The sequence below is a fragment of the Dreissena polymorpha genome, chromosome 13, assembly GCF_020536995.1.
Source record: "Dreissena polymorpha isolate Duluth1 chromosome 13, UMN_Dpol_1.0, whole genome shotgun sequence".
Taxonomy (NCBI): domain Eukaryota; kingdom Metazoa; phylum Mollusca; class Bivalvia; order Myida; family Dreissenidae; genus Dreissena; species Dreissena polymorpha.
In genome coordinates this window covers 24327412-24351918 of record NC_068367.1, presented here as the reverse complement: position 1 = coordinate 24351918, position 24507 = coordinate 24327412, and the positions used below count along the sequence as shown (strand labels likewise).

Here is a 24507-nt window from a genome sequence, read left to right as displayed (position 1 = left end):
TAAAACAAATCTTATAAGTTTATTTAATACGAAATGGCCACCTTTTACATGAGCATCAATAATTTAAACACACAAGTGCATCCTTAGTAGTGGCATTACTTAAGTTTACCCTCCATAACTTGTGATGTTTATCCCACCTATTTGAAGGACCTGGTGATGGCTTCAAACTGAGTATGTGGATGTGTATTCAACACATTTCAATTAGACTTAAATTAGACTTTTATATGCGTAAATGACAACATTCATATCCTCTGACATTTTATTCAATGCATTATCTTGAATATCTTTAAACACATGAACACATATTATAAGTTATATTGCAATTATTTGTACATAAATTTGTTTTACAAACAAGGCATAATTATGGCTTAACAATGATGCACTAGATTATATTCCACCTGTAAGTTTGTTATATTTTAGTGGTTCTTTCCAATGTTATGGAAACCTTAAAAACACGAGACAGCTATATATCAAACCCAATCAAGTGACATTAGTCATTCGCCAAATGTACGGAGCCCAGTAATAACTATAAAAGCCTGCTATCCACTGTACCAGTCAAGGAAAAGTAGAGAAAATGTCAACACCAGCAAGAAGAAAAGAATCCACACTCTGAAACCTGCATTCTTCCTCATAGCCTGAAAAAGAGAATCAACCACCAGTCAGTTAGATCAAGGATGAGTACAAGGATATGGATGGTAAGTGTTCCACCAGTCAGTTAGATCAAGGAGGAGTACAAGGATATATATGGTAAATCAACTACAAGTCAATTAGATCAAGGATGAGTCCAAGGATATGGATGGTAAATGAGCCACTAGTCAGTTAGATCAAGGATGAGTACAAGGATATAGATGGTAAATCAACCACAAGTCAGTTAGATCAAGGATGAGTAAAAGGATATAGATGGTAAATCAACCACAAGTCAGTTAGATCAAGGATGAGTACAAGGATATAGATGGTAAATGAGCCGCCAGTCAGTTAGATCAAGGATGAGTAAAAGGATATAGATGGTAAATCAACCACAAGTCAGTTAGATCAAGGATGAGTACAAGGATATAGATGGTAAATGAGCCACCAGTCAGTTAGATCAAGGATGAGTACAAGGATATAGATGGTAAATCAACCACAAGTCAGTTAGATCAAGGATGAGTACAAGGATATAGATGGTAAATGAGCCACCAGTCAGTTAGATCAAGGATGAGTACAAGGATATAGATGGTAAATCAACCACAAGTCAGTTAGATCAAGGATGAGTACAAGGATATAGATGGTAAATCAACTACAAGTCAGTTAGATCAAGGATGAGTACAAGGATATAGATGGTAAATAAGCCGCCAGTCAGTTAGATCAAGGATGAGTACAAGGATATAGATGGTAAATCAACCACAAGTCAGTTAGATCAAGGATGAGTACAAGGATATAGATGGTAAATGAGCCGCCAGTCAGTTAGATCAAGGATGAGTACAAGGATATAGATGGTAAATGAGCCGCCAGTCAGTTAGATCAAGGATGAGTACAAGGATATAGATGGTAAATGAGCCACTAGTCAGTTAGATCAAGGATGAGTACAAGGATATAGATGGTAAATGAGCCACCAGTCAGTTAGATCAAGGATGAGTACAAGGATATAGATGGTAAATCAACCACAAGTCAGTTAGATCAAGGGTGAGTACAAGGATATAGATGGTAAATGAGCCACACTATGGGAAAACAGGGCTTAATGTATGTGTGTAAAGTGTCATCCCAGATTAGCCTGTGAAGTCTTCACAGGCTAATCAGGAAATAAAATGTTTGCTTTCATGTTATTTTTTTGTTTTACCGAAGTTTCTTTTAAACGAAAATCCATTCTAGGCAAAAAAGTTGTCCCTGATTAGCCTGTGCTGACTGCACAGGCTAATGTGGGGCAACACTTTAAACACATGCATTAAGCCCCGTTTTCACATAACACAGCTCAAATAGATAAAAGCACTTTCTTCTATCTGACTTGTACATTATTTCTTAGGGATTGTTTTAAAAAAATTGTCTAAAAATGACAAGTTCATTTAAAGTCAAAATGGCTTATAAGAAACAAGAAATGACTGTAAAAAAACTAAGAATAACTTCAAAGATAGCAAATAAGCTTTCTGGCTCTCAAGGGATCATGATTGGTGGACAATTTAATTTACAGGGGTGTCAATTGGCCCAAATTTGAAATCCGGAAAATTAAGCCGTAGGATAAAGGGAAGAGAGGGCCCAACCCCCCGAGCCCTAGCTTATTGTTCTTTTTTATAGTCTTTTTACAGTACAGCCAAAGCGGAACAAACGTATTTCGCGATCCGCGGCGGCAAGGTGAATCGAGTCGATGCTGCGTGAGTCGTTGAAGCCGCGTCAGTAAGTCGCATTTCGCCGCGAAACTTCGCATCTGTCCGCCGAGGCATGCCGCGATCCGCGACATGATGCCGAGTCGATGCGCATCATGAAATAAAACATCTTTTAAAAATTATTAGTTACATGTAGTTAACAAATTTTGAAAGAACAATTATAATTATAATTAAAATCATAATACATTTATTGTGCGCGGATTGTATTAGCATATACATGTAAGCATAGTTAATGTGTCTGGCCAATTAAGTTTGTTTCCCGCCCATAGTGTATGTATTTCACACATAAACAAGGTCGCGTAAATATGTTTTCGCACATACAAGTGGCCAAGGCTCCAGCATATGATGGATTTATAAATTAATTGCATGTTGATTTTGCTATTATATTTAAGCTGAGAAAATTAGCAGTTTGAAGCCACATCGATAATCAAGACGGTGACGACGTATTTGTTGTTTTGTTAATTATCAGCTTATTATAACTATTGTTTGAATATGCGTATATAAACAAGTTCTATTTTGATCATATTATACAGTTAATATCGCTACTAATTAACCGATAATCTCGTATATTCCAATTTTGAAGCAAATGCTGGTAAATATTTACGATACACAAACATTCTCGATATTTCCTTTAGTATCAAATACATTTTGGCATTTGTTTCTATTTATAGAGATGATGAAATAAAGTCTAATTGGGCGTTTTTCCACTGAACACGCAATTTACGCCTGACGTGATGTTCATGTATTTATACAACATAAAATAAACCCAAACTTTCCAAACGACGTTCTACATGTCTGCATAATTTTCGCGCGCTTTTTATGAAACAAAGGATATTTTAGCACTGTTTATTTGATACTAGAATTTGCCAAAGGTCGCGTTAGCATTAAAATTCGGAAGTGTGTTTCGGATTAAAAATTTAATAATGATAAGCGAACGAAACATTAACAGTTGCGCGTAATTAATTCTACGCTACACATACATGTATGTACATGTTGGTGGATATCTTTTCACTCGATCCGCCGCGTACGTATGCGGCGGATTTACTCCGCGAAAGTACGCGAGGTAAATACAGACTCAGCGTCGATGCGCTGATCGATGCCGAGTGCCACGGCGATACGCCGCGTCAACACACGATTCGGCCGCCGCGTACTAATAATCTGGCCGTGGTGTAGCCGCAGATTTTGTTTGTGCCGCTTTTGCTGTACTGTAGGTGCAATGTCTGGTGAGTATAATGCGAAAATTTATAAACCAAACCATCCATAACACCGCATGTGTATTTGTCATTCTAAACAAATGATATTAAGAACTGCGAAATGTAATTAACAAACAAGCGTATCCGAAAACGACTGTCCGAAAACATGTCGCGATACATCATTTGCAAATGTAATTAAATATGCATATCGTTTGACTGCAGAAAATGAAAACCAGTAACCTAGCAAATACGCAGTCAATATATAATTTGATAAACATATTGTTTTAAAATATGATATTGCAGTGCTTTACTTTGCCAGTGCCTGCTCATGTCAGTGCCAGCCGCTTACCAATCAGAAATCAATAAATAAAATCGGTACCAAGCGCAAATGTCCGGAATGCCGACGATGCTATAACAATATTCGTTCTGAAATGATCCCGCACTAAAAGAATTTTGTCCCTACCCCCAACCGCCTTAAACAAACTCATCGGATTTACATTCACCTCAAAATCAACCCTGGACGGCTCAAATCCGGATTTCCGGAATAATCCGGAAAATTGACACCCCTGAATTTAATAGCATTTGTAAAACAAATCTGGCAAATGGTGAACATAGTGGAACATTTAATTTAATAGTATTTGTAGTAAATATTGTCTGGCAAAAAGTTTGTCAATTTTGCACAGAACACAAGCTTTTCCAAGTAATGATCTTTTACTCCCACTCTACCCTACCCCTCCTTCTCAAACAATGCATATCCTAATATGTAGAACGTTATAATAAGCATGCAACAAAAATTCAAAGTAAACAAGAGGGCCTGAAAGGCCCAAAGTCGCTCACCTGAGATTAAAAGAAATGACCTGTTCTATGCAGCCCAAAATATCATTAGAACAAATCTTCTAACCAAGTTTCATGAAGAATGAACAACAAATGGCCCCATGGCGGAAATGTTTTCAACAGACTGGAACCATTTTTGAACTTGTCCAAGATATTATTGGGACAAATCTTCTGACAAAGTTTCATGAAGATCCAACAATAAATGTGGCCTCTACAGTGTTAACAAGGCGAATATTCGTGACGCACAACGGAAGAGAGACAATTGACAAAAGGTGATCACAAAAGTTCACCATGAGCAAAAAATATTATGCTCATAAAAATTGTCACCATGTGTGAAGATCAGCAAGTGTCATTCAGATTGAACTAAAAATGTGACAAAAAATATTCACAATGTTTTACTATAAACAACTGTGGTAGAGTGGTCTCGTTCGCTTACGCACGTGAACCAGTCACGGGACCGTTACGAGTTATGCAACTTTGTGAGCACTTAAGTAATACGGAAATATTTATCGAGTCTAATTAAAGAACGCTCATTTATAACACACTTACTGGTTGTTATTCAATTAACTAAAGGCGTCCAGTCAGATACGCCTGAAAACACTCAAAGAATTAATCTATAAGTAAACCAAAGCAGCTTTAATGAAAGTAACTAACTTTAGTCTTAAGAATCTATGCATCGTTAAAAATGAACAAATACAGCAAATACCTTAATGAATGTAAAAAGAAGTTCACAATCTGTCAAAAAAACTGATATAACAAGGGCTGTTTGTAAAACATGCATGCCCCCCATATGGGCTGTCCGTTGTACTGGCAGCCATTGTGTGAATACCACTTTTGTCACTGTGACCTTGACCTTTGACCTAGTGACCTGAAAATCAATAGGGGTCATCTGCAAGTCATGATCAATGTACCTATGAAGTGTCATGATCCTAGGCAAAAGCGTTCTTGACTAATCATCCGAAAATCATTTTACTATTTCGGGTCACCGTGACCTTGACCTTTGACCTTGTGACCTCAAAATCAATAGGGGTCATCTGCGAGTCATGATCAATCTACGTATGAAGTTTCATGATCCTAGGCATATGCGTTCTTGAGTTATCATCCGAAAATCATTTTACTATTTCGGGTCACCGTGACCTTGACCTTTGACCTAGTGACCTGGAAAATCAATAGGGGTCATCAGCGAGTCATGATCAATCTACCTATAAAGTTTCATGATCCTAGGCATATGCGTTCTTGAATTATCATCCGAAAATCATTTTACTATTTCGGGTCACCGTGACCTTGACCTTTGACCTAGTGACCTAAAAATCAATAGGGGTCATCTGCGAGTCATGATCAATCTACCCATGAAGTTTCATAATCCTAGGCGTATGCGTTCTTGAGTTATCATCCGGAAATCATTTTACTATTTCGGGTCACCGTGACCTTGACCTTTGACCTAGTGACCTCAAAATCAATAGGGGTCATCTGCGAGTCATGATCAATCTACCCATGAAGTTTCATGATCCTAGGCGTATGCGTTCTTGAGTTATCTTCCGGAAACCATTTTACTATTTCGGGTCACCGTGACCTTGACCTTTGACCTAGTGACCTCAAAATCAATAGGGGTCATCTGCAAGTCATGATCAATGTACATATGAAGTTTCATGATCCTAGGCCCAAGCGTTCTTGAGTTATCGTCTGACAACCACCTGGTGGACAGACCGACCGACAGACCGACCGACCTACCGACCGACCGACATGAGCAAAGCAATATACCCCCTCTTCTTCGAAGGGGGGCATAAATATTGGTTACTGTTAGTCTAGAAGTTGCTTCAAAAATGTAGTTAATAAAATAAGTCTAACTTAATCTAAAGAACACAATTTATGGAGAGTGGAAAACTCCAGTGATTCAAATGTAAAAAAATAAGAAGAATTTATAAAAGTTATTTCAATCAAGAGTCTTTCTTATTTAGAAAATGCCAAATAACAAGGTTGCCATAGAAACAGTTTCATAGCACAGTAGTCTGCTAAATACACCAGTAGGTTAACTTGGCTTATCAGTAAAGATCAAAGATAAGGCTCTACAGTGCATTAGTACATGTACAGTTATTTTATGACATAGGTTTATTAAATTGCATGCAAACTACTGTCTTTATGTACACCACATTTTATGAAAGAAGTCCCAGGTTTTATACAAGGGAGTAAACTTTTAGTTAACTATTAGAAAGTATGTACAGGTTATCTTTCTTTAACACTATGGCTTATCACAACTAGACTGTTAACATGTTTTCACTATATACATATAGAGAAAACTGCCCCACCCCCTGGTGGCCATGTTTTTCCACCAATCTGGACCATTTTGGAACTCAACCATCATATCCAGAAAACACATGTTCTGACCAAATGTCATGAAGATTGGACCAAAAATGTGACTTCTAGAGTGTTCACATGTTTTCACTATATACATATTGAGAAACTGCCCCACTCCCTGGCGGCCATGTTTTTTTACCGATCTGGACCATTGTCGAACTCGTCCGAGATATCAATTAAACCAATGTTTTGACCAAGTTTCATATTGAATGGACAAAAATTGTGACTTCTATAGTGTTCACAAGGTTTCTCTATAGCCATATAAGGAATGCTGCCCCGAAACCTGGCGGCCATGTTTTCCAAGGGACCGGAACCATTTTTTAACTCAACCAACATATCATTTAGACAAACATTTTGACAAAGTTACATGAAGATTGCGCATCAAATGTGACTTGTACAGTGTTCACAAGGTTTTTCTTTTTTTTGACCTAGTTACCTAGTTTTTGACCCAGCATGACCCAGTTTCGAACTCAGTTGAGGTATCAATGAGACAAATGTTCTGACCAAGTTTGATGAAGATCGGACAATAAATGTGGCCTCTGGAGTGTTCACAAGGCAAATGTTGACGCACAACCGACGACGGACAAAAGGCGATCACAAAAGCTCACCATGAGCACGTTGTGCTCAGTTGAGCTCAAAAGGAATTAACTTAAAATGCAGGATAAGATTGGAATTATGATGATGACAATGAAGTATTCACGTTGGATTTGATCCGATTCTTTGACTTACCTCCCTTATTTCCTCATTTCCGTCCTTAATATTCTCTGTGGTGAAGACTGCAGTATCTGCTATTCTTTGAATGTCTTCTTCCTAAAGAGAATGTCATGGGTGTTGTTATACAGTAACCACATTTTAATATGATTCATGTAAAGGTAATTAGTATCCGTCCAACAGATTTTTTGAGACAAGGAAAGGAAATCCTCAACATGCACGTAGCACTTGGTGTTTTTTAAGAAACACACTTAATGTATTGAATGATTAAAGATGGATATTTCAAATGATTTATTTTCTAAAATGACCATATTGCAACATTCCAGTACAGTACACACTACATTGACAATAAGATCTACTTGTTGCATTTTGAACTCAGTTTATTATGACAAGTTTTCATCATTATAGGAAAAGACCTTTTATTTTTACTTCGCAATAATGTAACAATAACATAAGTCAAATGTTAATGGTTGATTGATTGATTTATTTCAGTATGGAATACACATACATGGACATTTAAAACAACATGTATAATACAGAATAGTAGAACACAAGAGAATAAATAAGCCATGACATGCACACCAAACACCCAAGGATAACACAAAAAAGAGCGACTCTTATTTCCATTGTGGTCCTTTGTGCTGGTGGCATGACTTAAATAACAACAAGTAGTTTTTAAACAATTAACCTTATAATAAAGTTCATATTAGTACACATTGTTCAATGATATCACAGATAATTGGCCTAATAATATTATCACAGTACAAATCTATGTTTGGCATTTTGTATTCACAGTACGGAATAGACTATAAAGGAATATAAAGAAATATTTTTATGGATTACAAAAAAGCTAGAAAATACTTGAAATTAATACACAAACTTACACATAACGCAATGTCCTTAAAACCTAATAAAAAAGAATTTAATATCAATTAAAGAAAGCTGATAAAAACAATATCACAACTTCAGCAATTATAAAAAAAAAATTAAATGACTAGATCTATATGAACTGATTAAAATATTCCTATACCGAAACAAAAATGATACAAAGATAATAATGATATAAAAATGATAAAATTATAAACTGTCCATCAGTTACTTCTTAACTGCTATTTTGAATGAAGGTAATCTTCTTATACTGGATATGTCAGCAGGTCGGCTGTTCCACAAGGAGCAACCAAGAGAGCAGAAGGACTTGGAGCCAAAACCTTTGACCTTTGGAATTGCAAAAGCACCCTTACTACATGACCTTGTCTTATATGAATGGACAGAATCCTGGGGGATAAACGACTCTCCCATAAAATCAGGAGCTAAACCATTTTTGACCTTGAAAACATGACTGGGGATAATCTGGTCAACACGTTTGCTGACAGGTAACCTATTAAGAGAGCGGAAGTGTTGTGGACCAACATGTCACCTGGCGTCAAGATTAAGAACAAACCTAATTAGCTTATTTTGAGTAACCTGTAGCTTATGTTTAAGCAACTGAGTTAGACCGGGGTACCATATTGAACAGCAATAATCAAAGTGACATTGAATCAAGGGCATAATAAGGAGTTTCTTGGTATGTTGGGTAAGGAAATCCTTTTAACGATAAAGTATTTCAACCGGGCATTAGCCTTCTGCAAAACAGAGATTGATCTATGATAGCTCCAAGATGTTTGACTGGAGAAGTTGGATTAATCACAATGCCATTACAAGTTATATCAAGGGATGAATTTGACCTAAGTCTGTGTTTAGACCCAAATAAGATCGACTCAGTCTTACCTAAATGTCGTGATAATTTATTATCAACAAGCCATTGACTAACAAGAAGCAAATCTTCTTTAAGAGCATGTTCAATGACAGACTTAAATTTACCTGAAACTAAAATTCCTGAATCATCTGCATATAATAATTTGTTTTTTACCACAGCTGACATGTCATTTACATATAAAAAACAGAAGAGGACCTAGGATTGACCCTTGTGGCACCCCGCAAGAAATACCAGCAGTTGATGAATAGGTGCCCGAGACATCAGCAAGCTGCTGTCTATCAAAAAGATATGACCTAAACCATCTCAAGATATCATCAACAAGGCCAGCTGCACTAAGTTTCATAAGAAGAGTTGAGTGGTCCACTGTATCAATGCCTTTTGAAGGTCTAAAAGTATCATACCAATAAGGTGACCTTTATCCATTTGCAACCTTATAAAGTCCGTCAGATGGATAAAACATGTATCAGTGGAATAGCCATGTCGAAAACCCGACTGAAATTTATAAAACAACTTATTGGCTTTGAAATAGGACTCTACCTGGTCATAAACAACCCTTTGAAAGACCTTGGAAACAATGCTTAAAATAGAAACTGGGCGTTAATTGCCACCAGCAGTTTTATCATCTTTCTTGACTAATCGGATACGAAATAGCTGGAGCCCCATCTCTAATAAATCGAGAGGGAATACCATCTAGACCAGTAGCTTTAGTTGTATTATAAAAGCAATAATTTTACCCATAAGAACTGATCATACCTGCGTTAAAACTTTCTCTGTAAATATTTCTTGAAGACTTGCTATTTCTACAACCTTTCCATGTATTTTACTGAAATAAAATGCAAACTTTAACAGTATAATCATTATTATTAAATTGACATTAGTTGTGTTGATTCCACGGGTTGACCAATCAACCAATTCAATACCAGGCAAACAATTATTAACAATGTTAAATAGTTTAAAGACAAATTAATGGCATGAAATACATTATTACTTAATTGACACACATTTCATGCATTTTTTTGGTGCAAAATTCGCACTACTTTAAATGCATTACACTCAGTTGTTAGATATAACTTGACATTTATGTAGAAACCATAATGCAGCAAAGCTGTATTGATGGCTTTAACTTTGTTTAGGTAGAATGTTCAGCATAAGCGCATATTGTCAACACACTTCATGCCGTGTATGTTATGTACTTTTCTGGTATGTTGTACATTTACCAGCCAACACACGGAAAATTTAAGACAATAAATGAAGAAGTGCGATCAAAACATAAGTGAAAGAGTTTCTGAGCTTTAATTAGAGAGAAGCAAAAACCTATTGATCTGTATTAGGTTGTTTTGTCATAACCATGAACTTTTTAAGTGGCATGTGATAAACAGGGCCCGTGACATCCAAAGGCGACTCCTTCAATTATATTAGTGTGCGAAATTCGCACTAGCCCGAAGGGTTTTGGCTAGAGAATATCATTCGGGCTAGTGGGCATTAACAAAATTATATAGTCGGGCTAGTTAGAAATTTTACTTTTTACATATATGTATAAGAATTTGGGCTATTACTTTAAAATCTGAATTTCGCACACTGTCATCATTTGTTATCGTGGAAACAGGTTACATACACATCTGCGACAAACCAATGCAAAATGATTTTTTAACCAGTATAAATATATTTATTAAAGTGTTCAAAAATTGTGGACAAAACTTTATGCTGATGTATATTTATATATATATATATATATATATATATATATATATATATATATATATATATATATATATATATATATATATATATATATATATATATATATAATATAATATATATATATATATGACTATGCAATATTAAAAACATAAATGATCCTGTATTGCCTAAAATTGTATGTACGGATTATAACATTTTCTTGCAAAAAACGTGCTTTTGTATCAGTTACATCAAACAAGAAATATCACCTATTTAATACAACAGGCAACTGTAATTCTTTTGGGAAAAAAATCAAATGATATTAAGCTTTAAATTCATAAATAAATAGGCTTTGGCTGTTTACCTTAATTCTTCTGACAAACTATTCATTTCTTCATAAATGGCTTTATTTTCCTGCTCAAACTGCAAATAGCAACACACACAGTTGTGTATTCAAGCAGATGTGTTTAAATGTTTTATTTAACATAAATTAAGCTGTTCTTCATGGCCATATTATATCAAACAAAATTGGCTTCACACACGAAACATAACCCTGTGAATACATTAACCAGTTATCAAAGGTTTGAGCATACAAAGTGTAATGCTTAAAACAGTAGCAACATTTTCTATTGGCATTTTAATAATCACCAAAAATAGTATGCTATGATTCAAACTGTTTACATTTTTATACCGGTAAGTCCCTGTTTGCCTAACAATCAATTAAACCATTTACGATTGAGATATAAGTGTGTCCTTACAATCAATTAAACCATTTACTGATTGATACATAAGTGTGTCCTTACAAACAATCAAAACATTTAATGATTGATACATAAGTGTGTTCTTACAAACACTTACTGGTTGAGACATAAGTACCCAAAGAGAGCCTACCATTTGTGCCTCCTCGGGTGAGATGTCATCATCACTGTCCTCCATGTGACTGGGACCTGGACTGGGCACCCTCCCACGACCTTCAAGAGTGAACTACAACTTTCACTGTTGAGTTATAACCCCCCCCCCCCCCCCCCCCCCCCCCCGCATACCCTTTGTCAAAGGCCAATAATAGTTAATGTTCAGAACTGGTTTTCCAGCAATAAGAGCTTCCTATATAGAAAGTTGCACCATTGAACCTATGATTATAGTTGAGTTATGTCCTCGGCAAACTTTCACCATAAAAATCACAATGGAAATAAATTAGAAATTTTGAAACCAGGAGATATGGCTTATGGGCAGTGTACTTTTATTCATTGAGATCTATCTACCTATGAATGTCAAGTTGATACATCATATATTGTTTGGCAAAATATAACCCATGAAAAATTAAACGCAATTAATTAACAAAAGGCAATAACTATCAAAATACAAAAGTAAAAGTTATGGTTCTTCAGACGTGCACATCTCATCTATGAAATTTACCTACCAATTTAGTGTAACGATCATTCGATCATTCCTCTTATAGTTTTCAAGATGTAATAGGAAAATCAGTGTAAAACAGATGTGTTTATAAGAATCCACTTTTGTCTTAACTTTTTTTCTTTTTGAGATATGCTCAAAATTTAAATAAATTTAATTACATAAAAATCACAAAGGGCAATAAATCTAAAAAGAAAGGGAGCAAGGGTTATGGTTCTTAGGAGCTGATCAACCACTTAATGAGATCAACCTATATACAACTGTATTAATTTTCAAGTTGATGCCTCTTATAATTAAGGAAATGTGCTCTACACAAAAATGAGTATAACAAGTTAACAAAAGTCAAATACTCTGAAAATAAAGAATCAAGTTATGGTTCTTGCTCACAGCACAACTCTACAATGATATCTACATATCTTTTATGTTTCAAGTTGATAATCTTGATGGTTGTTATAAATGTTGGGAAGAAAATTAAAGCAGAAAAAATAACAATTTACTGTAGTACGTATACATAAAGAGTGAGCAAGAGTTATGGTTTTTAATGCCTAAACAACCCATTTATAAGATCTACCTACCTACAAAGTTTCAAAATTATTTTTGTTTTAATTTGCAAGATATGCTCCACACAAAAGCAAGTTATGATCCTTGTACACGGCAAAGCCCGTAAATAAGAACTACCAACCTATGACATTTCAAGTTGATGCCTATAACAATATTTTTCCAGGCATGATTTGACACTTTTACCTATATGGGAAAAAATATTTATTTTTTTGGTTATATTTCAAACTGTAAATGAGTATTGAAATATGCATTTTCCACTTTTATATTTCCTTTTTATTTATTTTTCTTATTTTTTTATATTTTTTTAATATTAATTTTATTTAACAATATACAAGTACATAATTAACATACCCATATTTGTATAAACATGCATATAAGGCATGCACAAACGATACATTCTTCTTACCAAGATAGATAAGTTCGATATTACAAGTAACTCATTTTTTTACATTTTAACATTTAGCACAGTGCAAAACTTTGTGTAAGATTTTGTACATTTACAAAACAAAAATAACATAAGGTTGTAGGAGAGTTTCACATCATGTTTGAAAGAAGTAGTTAGCGTTTACTTAGGCTTCATATTAACTTAAGCAAATCTTAGAAAACAAAGCAATATAAACATAGTAAGATGTCTTCAACATTATAACGCAAGGTTACTAGGTAGGACAACATTTTGACGAATTTTGTTTAGAAATTAAATATTGCTGTTAAAAAAGACACATCGTTGAGTAAGCTCTACGAGGTAACATAGGGAACTGCGATGTATGTATTATGGCAATGAGAAGGTAAAAAAGATAAACAGAGTAACATCGCATAATACAGCATTCACAGTGAAAGCGAAATGGAATATTGTCGGTCGGTTAAGTTTTGCGTGATTGGTTTGGGATGTAGAAAACAAAAACACGCACAAACAAACAACAACAACAAAAAAGGGATAGTTTGATGAGGAAGAGAGTTGAAACGAGTGTTAATTATTCATCAGTTCTTTTAAAAGGACTTTGAACCTTGATAGTAAATGATGCTTAGTCTCACTTGTTTTGTAATGCTTTTCCATCATCAGTAGACCGTCCAGGAAAATGCTAGACATATCTACTTGACGCGTTCGTCTTTCACTTTGCATATACCCTTTATAGAAGGTGAAGCATATTTCACTTAAAATAATGTTTATGTCGTGGTATGCTGCATATTGTGTTTTGTAACCTATGGTTATGTTATGTAAAGTGTCCATGGGTTTATTTAGTCCTATGCTCTTAAATATGCAATTAACATGATTCCAGAATTGGGTAGCGAAAGGTCATTCTAGGAAAAAGTGCTAGAAAGTTTCTAACTCTTGGCAAAATAAGCAGCATGGGGAATTATATATATTCCATTTGAAAAGATTTTCATTTGTGGGTAAATTGCGGTGTAATATCTTGTATTTAAGTTGTCGAACTTTTGGATTCACTATTAATTTGTGTATAGTAAAATATATTGATTGCCAGTTTATTTGTTGGTTTAACCTTGTTTCCCAATACTTATGCTGATAGGGTGATGTGAATTGTTTTGTCATAAATATGGACCTAATATCTTTATGACTTATGGCATTTAAGTCGAGGTTTTTGTCATAAGGGTTTGTAGTTTTAATTTTTATGCTTGATTTAATTGATTCATCTGATTTAACTATTTCCTTCCATTGTGTAGGTATGGCTAATTTAAGTATATTTGTCTCTACTTACCGGGGTACCAGTTTCGTTTTGATTTTAGTTTTTGTAAGATAACTGTTTCTGAGACATTTCCTTCGTTTGTAATAATGTCATTTATGTATAATGTCCCTGATTCGACCCAATTGGCGAACATTAAGCATTTTCCTTTGTTTTTAATGAATTTGTTACCCCACAATATATGGGATCTTATATCAATAAACGTTTCAGGTTTTGATTTCGGTTTTATATTGTTTCATTCAATGTAGATGTTTACAAGGTCTGTGTAGAAAAGTGGGATTTTCTTTTGGACACAAGGTTATGATTTTAACGAATCTAGGTTCATTTTAGAGATTGGTTATTTCCATATTGGTTAAAAAAATAGCATTGGGATAATTTTCCAGTTTGCCTCATCGTTATTACATAAAAGTTTAATCCATTTAATTTTTAAACATTTTGAATAAACTTCAAAGTCAGGCATATCTATACCACCTCCAAGCTTCTTGCCAATTAATATTGATCGCTTTATCTTTTCATGTTTGTTATTCCATAAAAACTTGAAAAGCATTGAGTTGATTTCGTTGAGTCTTTGTTTAGGGGTAAATATGTTTTGTACTAAATATGCTAACTTTGGTAACAATAACGATTTGATCACCGTTACCTTTCCGAAGATGGTTAAATTTCGTTTGCTAAATTCATTTATTAGGGTTTTGCAATCACAAATTTTATTTTACCAATTAAAGACTTCACATTCGTCTCGGTTTATTCCAAAAACAGTACCAAGAGCCTTCACAGCGGGTTTGAATATAACATCTTGTATTTTGATAATTGAGTTGATTTTAGATTTACCAATTAGCATGCCCTCAGTTTTATTTTGATTAAGTTTTAAACCTGACACCTCTCCAAAATGATTGACTATTTTTAGTACGCTTGGGATTTCATGAGTATCTCTAAGGAATATAGTTGTGACATCGGCTATTTGTATTAGTTTTATTTGTGTATTTTTGGATTTAATGTGTATACCTTGGACTTCCTCTAATGTTATTTGCAAGTACCTCGGCGACAATAATGAATAATAACGATGATAGTGGACATCCTTGTCTAATTCCCCTAGTAACTTGGAAATATCTGACATCCAGCAATTATTTGTGACTGTAGAGAAAATATTTGTGTATAATGTCTTGACCCAATTAATGAAGCCTTGTTTAAAACCAAACTTTTTTAGTGTTTCTACCATGAGATTCCATTCTACAGTGTCACATGTTTTTTTGAAGTCTAAAAATATAATATTTCCTTCCATCCCCATATCACCTGTATTTATCTTGCTGGTGTCTGTCTTCCCATGTGGCGGTGTCTGTGCATTGCTTGACTGGTTGTCTGCCTGCCCAGGTAACGGTGACTGTGCATTGGTAGACTGGTTATCTGGGAGGTCAGACTCACTCTGCGAATAGGACTTTAAGCGGGCTGGGCGTTTCTCTGGCTCTATCCGGGCACTGGCATGTACCCACACAAAATATAACAAGAGACAAAATTGTCACAAAACCAGGTTTTCAATGTGAAAAAAAAAGTCAGATAAAGGGAGACAATTCAAAATGTGCATTGTTACTGATTGTTCCTAGTTACCCCCATTGTGTCAAATTCAATCTATTTTTAGTCGTGGCGACCGTGATTTCAATTTGAAAAAAAAAGTATGATAAAGGAAGACATTTCAAAATGTGCATTGTTACTGATTGTTCCTAGGTATCCCTCTTGTGTCAAATTCAATATATGTTTAGTCCTGGCGACCTTGACCTTGGAGATATCAACATAATTCTTTCGCATGACACACTGTCCAATAATGGTGAACAAATGTACCAAGTAATTTTAAAATCTCACAATGAATGACATAGTGATGGCCTGGACAAGATCATTTATGGCCATTTTTTACCTTTGAACACAAAGTGTGATCTTGACCTTGGAGATATCGACGTAATTCTTTCGCGTGACACACCGTCCAATGATGGTGAACAAATGTGCCAAATGATTTTAAAATCTCAATGAACAACATATTTATGGCTCAGACAAGCTCGTTTCGCCCGCCCGCCCGCAGACATTCGCCAAACTTATAACCAGTTTTTTCCTTTGGAAAACCTGATTAAAAATCAATAAGCGTTATTTTTTTATATCTGAATAAGACTGACATATATAAGAAACAATGGCCGCCGACCCCAATTAATGCTTCTGGAAAGCATCCCACTTTCAAATATACAATTTCACATGAAACGGTTTTATGTGAAGGTTTTCTCTTATTTTTCTGTTTACCTTTGATAACTTGAGTATTTTCCATCAAAAGCCCTGCACATAGTAATCCACTTGTATTAACTTATTTATCGATAACTCAATATTAACAAGCTTTTTCTTAAAAATTAACACACAAATAGACTTACTTCTAGCAACACAAGTTTGGGATTTTCCTATAATGGAGCCATCAAAGAAATGCATATAATACACAGACTTGATTGCACCTTAAGTTGATTTCGTGTATCTCAAACATATAACTTGTATGTCAAATACATATCCCATATTTCTTAGACTGTTGCTTACAGGCGTTTTTTATCAACGACTCTTTTGACTCTTACTGCCCTTTGCTCGCTGTAGATTTTTGTCACCACTGAAAATAAACACAAGTTTGCTTGCAAATCAAAGTCACTCATAACTAATTATATTGTGTCACTTTATACAAAGGGCTATACCATTCAAATGACCTTTTTACAGTTAAATTTTGTTTTACACTTAACAATAAAAATCGTTGCATTTCCAAATTACACATACAATTTCTTTTAAGACCTATAATTTTTTTAAGTGTTTTTTTTTTCAATTTGTTTAAATAAAGTCATGTTGCCATATTATAAAATACATATTGAAATACACAATAACGTGTTTTGCTTTTCAACTTCTAATTTTATAGGTAGTCATAATTACAGTCTAAACGTGATACAATAAATCATGATACACGAAAATGAGGAGATACTAAGAACAAGGCTGCTGGTCCCATCCACTTTTACGATAAATATTCAATTAGAAAACAGATGTGATTAAAGAAAAAAGCAACAGAACAAAACATGCAATTTGATTAATGTTTTCTTTATTTGGTCAATGAAATGAGGGAATAGTACAAACAAATAAGAGTCAATAGACAATAATTTGTAGCATTGCCTTGCATTTTGACATTCCATGACTTCATCCTATAAACTGAAGGGCAGCAAACGTATGTCATATTTTTATTTATCTTTAATTCCACACTTTACATAATTCATAAAAACAAGAGATGTGTTTGTCAGAAACACAATGCCCGCTTTGAAGCCATATATTTGACCTTTGATCTTGAAGGATGACCTTGACCTTTCACCACTCAAAATGTGCAGCTCCATGAAATACACATGCATGCCAAATATCAAGTTGCTATCTTCAATATTGCAAAAGTTATGGCCAATGTTTAAGTTTTCGGACGGACGCATAGACTGACAGACGGACTGATGGACAGTTCAACTTCTATATCCCACCCTACCGGGGACATAAAAATTATATTGTAAGATATTCTGTACTTTAAATTATACAAACTGATTACTTTTTTCATGCATTTAGAGTAAAATGACGTTATATGACCTTGGGTACCAGTTTTATGAGCTTCCATCCAGAAAGACATGTAATAATTTATTTGTGTTCCTATTTAAATCACTTAAATACACTGAATGAAACAATGTTTCATAAAAAAAAGTCCGCAAAAGTTGCAATATGTTATTCAATATGGAACACTATTGTCTAGGATGGGTCATTTTACCCTTTCCCACTCAGAAGCAAAGAGAAAATGGCTATGTGCAAAATGCATAAAACCAGAACAGCCTGCGAGTTACTCGCATACTGTTCAGGTTTTATGCTGTTTGCTGCTCATCAGTATCTAAGGATGAAAATGAAGACTTTAAACCTTAAATTTAGTGAGAAAGGTATTTAATTACATTTAACTTTCTACGGGACTACAAATGGGTAAAAACGACGTATCTAAGTGGTAAACAGTGTGTTACTCGCCACATTTCAGCCCTACTCACACATGAGGGATTACAGGTTAGTGACAACTCACTTTTCAAGTATGCATTGATCAGTGCCAGAACTCCCTCTCTGTGCTCCTTCACCTGGGGATGAACCCTTTCTGTCTCGGCTAGAAATGCAAACACTGCATTAACCACCTTGTATGTGACTCTCTAGCTGAACACTACATGTATTTCTATAAACAAGAATATTAAACTGTATACATGTTTATATTGAATTAATTTTAAAATTCAGTTTTTTCTTTAAGGTGTAACATTAAGTAGTTATAAATATCTTTTTTCCAGAGAATTGTGCTCATTGTTAACATGGTTGCTTTTTATTTTATTTTTCCTTTTTTTTTAGCCACAGTAAAAACACCAAAATTTAGAAGAACATTCACAACAATGAACTAATAAAGTGTTTAATTCAAACTTACAATGTTATGAGCTTATTACTTATTAATTTGAGTTCCCAGATTTAACCCTTTCCCACTCAGAAGAATAGCGAACATGGCTATGTGCAAACAGCATAAAACAAGAACAGCGTACAAGTAACTCGCAGTTTGTTCAGGTTTTATGCTGTTTGCTACTCATCAGTATCTTAGAGTTGGAAATGAAGCCTTCAAACTTGAATCAAGTAATACAGGTCTTTTAATTAAATTTAACTTTCTCAGCGACTACAAATGCCTAAAAATAAATATATAAGTGGTAAAGGGTTAACTTAAACATTTACTAAACAAGACTTACCATTTTTGCATATGGTAGCCAGGGTTTCCTGACACTTGCGGATGATGTTCTGAGCTTCATTGTCGATGTGCTCTCGTTCAGTGTCCGTCATGCGTGATGTCTCTCCACTCAGAAGGCTGGCAAATGTGAGACAACAATACCAATGCAATGTGATAAAACCTGCAAAAATGGATCTTATGCCATCTGCCGCCAACATAGCTCCAGACAAAATTGCCCCATCACAAATCCAGACCAGGATCTACTGTCCTCTAGTGAGTGACACTACCAAGCCTTGCATGTTTTAATAGCGCACAGGGTAGTGCTTGACAAAACTGAATGATGGGGACGTCTGGTCCTGAGGTGTGCTGGGAGCGTATGGCATAAGACTCATTTTTTGCAAGACACTCCTAATACAAAACTGACAAGAACGAGTAAAATTATTTTTTTAACCTGTTCATTTCAATACAATAGTTTGAATAGTTAAAGATTCTAATGGATTCAAATTTTGATTCTAAGTTTATCCACTGAAAAAAAAAAACTAATGTGAAAGCATGTTCTGCAACACCTGGAAATCTGCTATTAAGATGAAATGTTAATTTCCAATTGAAAAAAAGTGATGATTATTAAAATAATAATTTCAAATACTTAGTGTGAAGTCTGTTGAATCCAAATCAGTAAACAACAAAATCAATTTTGGACATCAGTATCTGACAAAATTCTTTAAATCTAATAAAAAACAATTTACTTTTGTATGAATTTAAGGGTTAATTCATTTTACTCCTTTTCCCTATACACAATTTCTGGAGTTTAAGATGTTGTTTTTTACACTGTCAGTGGCAACTATATAAAGAATTAAACTTTTCTCAGGACGATGTTTACCTTCCGGCATTCACATATTCCTTTCTGTGTTCAAGTAGAAATTCTTTCAGTTTGCTTATGGTAGAGACCTGAAAAAGACAATGATTGTTTTCATCTGAAGTTAAGAGCAAATAAAATTTAGCCAAATTTTATACGCATAGGATTAGGAAAGTATTTTTTTTGAGAATGATATTTGCCAATGTAAGAAACTGCAATCATGCAATACCTCTGAATACAGTTAGTTGCAATAACCCATGCATCGCCAACTCCCAGCTATTTACACTATTCACGCTGCTGGGAGTTGCAACTGATAACCGCTTTTTTCATGTAAAGTTGCCGTCTGGAATCCAGGTGGCGCTTTAATCAGTAATATTAGCAACATAAACTATTTTCTGGCATAAATAAACAGAAACAGGTCATAGCAAGGGCTGTTTGTAAAACATGCATGCCCCCCATATGGGCTGTCTGTTGTAGTGGCAGCCATTGTGTGAATACGTTTTTTGTCACTGTGACCTTGACCTTTGACCTAGTGACCTGAAAATCAATATCATCTGCGAGTCACGATCAATGTACCTATGAAGTGTCATAATCCTAGGCAAAAGCGTTCTTGAGTTATTATCCGAAAATCATTTTACTATTTCGGATCACCGTGACCTTGACCTTTGACCTTGTGACCTCAAAATCAATAGGGGTCATTTGCGAGTCATGATCAATCTACCTATGAAGTTTCATGATCCTAGGCATATGCGTTCTTGAGTTATCATCCGAAAACCATTTTACTATTTCGGGTCACCGTGACCTTGACCTTTGACCTAGTGACCTCAAAATCAATAGGGGTCATCTGCGAGTCATGATCAATCTACCCATGAAGTTTCATGATCCTAGGCATATGCATTCTTGAGTTATCATCTGGAAACCATTTTACTATTTCGGGTCACCGTGACCTTGACCTTCAACCTAGTGACCTCAAAATCAATAGGGGTCATCTGCAAGCCATGATCAATCTACCCATGAAGTTTCATGATACTAGGCGTATGAGTTCTTGAGTTATCATCCGGAAACCATTTTACTATTTCGGGTCACCGTGACCTTGACCTTTAACCTAGTGACCTAAAAATCAATAGGGGTCATCTGCAAGTCATAATCAATGTACATATGAAGTTTCATGATCCTAGCCCCAAGCGTTCTTGAGTTATACTCAGGAAACCACCTTGTGGATGGACCGACCGACAGACCGACCGACCGACGTGCAAAGCAATATACCACCTCTTCTTCGAAGGGGGGCATAAATATATAAAACTGCATTTTATAGACATACATGAGACACATTTTTTGTCATATTGTAATACTGCCTGTTAGTGCTACAATTTTCACTTGATTATTTTACTATTTATAAGAGCTATCAGGGGTGTTTTACCTTATATAACAGACGCCGAATATCGGCGTCTTCCCCCAGCAATCTAGGCTGTTTTTTCCCCTTTCCAGACCGAAAAATTCCCCCAGCAGAAGCTTTTACCCCGCCATAAAACAGTTCAAAACAATTGAATTTTACAACAAATTCGCTTGAAATCGTACAAAACACTGTTTGGTACCCATCCAATTTAATATGTTCACATGTTTGTCAATATTTTATAAAATGGCCTCCATATTATCGAAACTCATACTGTAAAAGCCTAATGAGGCAGTTTTTGTTCAAAAAGATTTTGTATCTGGCAGTTTGCTTTTCTACATCTATTTTTGAGGAGGGAATAAAACTCTGGTACAGTCTAAATTGACTGGTTTTTATTATATTTTATTTTCCGTTCCCAGGGTACATTTAAGTATACTTAAGAGTACTTAGGGTACATTTAAGAAGTACCCAAGCCAACAATGACCAATAGAGCATTAGTATAGCCAGGTTTTTTGGAGGGTTTTGGGGGATGGGGCCTTTAGCCCTTACATGTGGGAAATTTTACGCACAATTTTCCACTTTGGGGGAAAAATTGTGCGCGTTTTTCCTTAATGGGGAAAAATGTCAAGTCTTACTTTTACTGTTAAATAGGTTAAAAAGACTGTTATTTTCTCCATAGATCAATGTTTCTGGTTAATTTACATTTCATTAGACAATTTTACAGTGGCATTTCCCTGTTGTTTTTTTCTCCTTAAACATTTTTCACTAATGCTTCCATGTCCTCCTCTGTCAATAACTGGCCTGGCCTTGACAATTAAACATTAAATAAAGTGATTGTTCAAACGTTTTAAATACACTTCAAAATTCGGCCCCATTCCCCCCTTAAAATAGTATACTTTTTTCCCTTATTTCAGCTAAAAATTCCCCCCTCCAATTTTTTTTTATATTTTATTAAAACTTTTATACCTTTGTTGTCAGCTGGTATCGTGCTATGAACCTTTGATTACATGTATATTTATGAAAATTACATTAAAATATAGCAATTTTAAGTGTTGAATGGTTGGTGATAAGATCTTCTAAAATTCCCCTTTTCGCCCAAAACGACGCGAAATTCCCCCCTCTAAGGGTACCGGCCCCAATCCCCCAAAGTGTAGCAAGGGCCCTGGGATGTTACCAGCAATTGATAGGGTGGGCTAAATAAAAGACCTGACGAGTATATAACATTGCATTCAAGCTGTATCTCAATCAGTGATCATTTTTCATTTTTAACCAATGAGTTTTTAAAGTGCATTTGTGCTGAAACGATGAGTTTTTTTCCAAACCAATGAGCTTTTTTGGTATTTAAATTAGTAATAAAAAAACATTGAAACATCAACAAATGTTTTATGACTCATAAACATTTTAATTTCTAAAAGAAACTGTTATAACTAAAAACAGGGATGATGCTACATGTTTATTACTTTTGTCAATTCCAAAAGCAGCCTTCAAAGTTAGTTGATCTTGACAGGTTTTTTTTTGGGGGGGTGGCATTTTGACAGTTCATAACCCGAAAGCGGATGCGAACGTTTTGATGGTTCTATGTAGTCTTATTCAACCTTATAGTTCACACACAAAGCAGAGAACCAGTATGAAATGCAGATACGAATGACGTAGTACACATATAGCCAGTGTTACAGTACAAATTACCTTTAAATAAATAAAATAAAATGTGGAAAAATTTAGCTTAAGATTTTCTGGGTACATTTTAGTATATTTTCTGTACCCAGAGTACATTTAAGTGTACTGAAGAGTAACCGGGGTACATGTAATTAGTACCTGAGCCGAAAATGACCAATCAAGCATTTGTATAACACTGTGAGTCTGACAAATCGCAAAATATGAAATAGTCAAGCAAAAATTGTAACACTAACAGCCAGAATTACAATACGACAATTAATAATTATTTCAGTAAAAATAAATTCAATTTTATATGATCTTCTTCTCACTGTCATTGTTGCTGCAAACGAAATTCCCCAGATAATATAAAGAGGAACAAAGATAATCTGAAAAGACTGAATTTGACAGATTACGCGAAAATATATGATACAACACTGTTTACCACTTCTTTCGATAGAGATTCAAATTTTCCTCTCTGCTTCGGCTTTGATAGAATCTGGGTAGCATCGTCTTTGGATTTAATTTTTGTCGAGCCTTTATCTTTAGATTTAAGCGTCTTTACTGTCGCCTTGAAAAGATTTGTGATGTCTGCCATGTTGTCAACAAAGCGCTTTTTGACACAGACCTTGCAGTCTTGTAGGTTACATACCACTTAACCATTTTGTATCCTTCCTTGGTCCAAAGAAGTGCTTATATTCTTTAGCGTTCATGTTCTCTTCTCATTTAAAGCCTTAAAGCGAAAGCAGCCATGCGTGCTATTATTATTTTCTGTATCCTATGTGAGACTGCAACGTATTGGTGCATTTTATTGGAGACTTAGATGAAAGGGGTTGACAGGGGTTGAAAGGGGTAACCGTTGAAAGATGACCGTTTTGGGTGCGTTTATTAAAGTAATGTGCTTATCGAAATATGACTTCCGAAATATTTTGTTTCGAGGGTGATTGCATATGGGCGAATTTTACTATATTATTAAATGCGAGACGTTACCTTTTTGATTGCAATTTTTGGAAGAGGACAGATCCATATTTAAAATGATACCAGACCAGCAAAATTTGACGTGAAAGTCACGAAAATGCGTTGAAGTTTGCAGTTTTATAATAGGACCATATCTGAATTAGTGTATTTTTACCTCTTATCGTAACAGACGAGTTACTACAGAAAAGGCAAGCCAAAGACCATGCGGACCCGACCTTTCAGACCAGATTTCCGGACGATACAGACCACATGTTCGTGTCACGAAATTTTTACTATGACGTTTTTTTATAATACTACGT

At 35.0% G+C, this 24507-nt stretch overlaps 1 protein-coding gene across 2 annotated transcripts; it reads right to left on the bottom strand.

Annotated features, from left to right (window-relative positions):
* Nucleotides 1–23847, bottom strand: LOC127855826 (syntaxin-18-like). 2 transcript variants are annotated; one of them, XM_052391640.1, is made up of 11 exons: nucleotides 23676–23847; nucleotides 20209–20276; nucleotides 19351–19466; nucleotides 18657–18734; nucleotides 17123–17189; nucleotides 15851–16032; nucleotides 11778–11857; nucleotides 11251–11309; nucleotides 9960–10029; nucleotides 7469–7549; nucleotides 1–635 (listed from the first exon to the last, which is right to left on the bottom strand). In XM_052391640.1, the coding sequence occupies exons 1-11, from the start codon at nucleotides 23826–23828 to the stop codon at nucleotides 540–542; spliced, it is 1050 nt and encodes a 349-aa protein (XP_052247600.1). In that variant the 5' UTR covers nucleotides 23829–23847; the 3' UTR covers nucleotides 1–539. The 2 variants fall into 2 exon arrangements, with proteins under 2 accessions (XP_052247600.1, XP_052247601.1); XM_052391641.1 differs by lacking the exons at nucleotides 1–635; nucleotides 7469–7549 and adding an exon at nucleotides 9411–9698.
* Nucleotides 23848–24507: the final 660 nt, after the last annotated feature.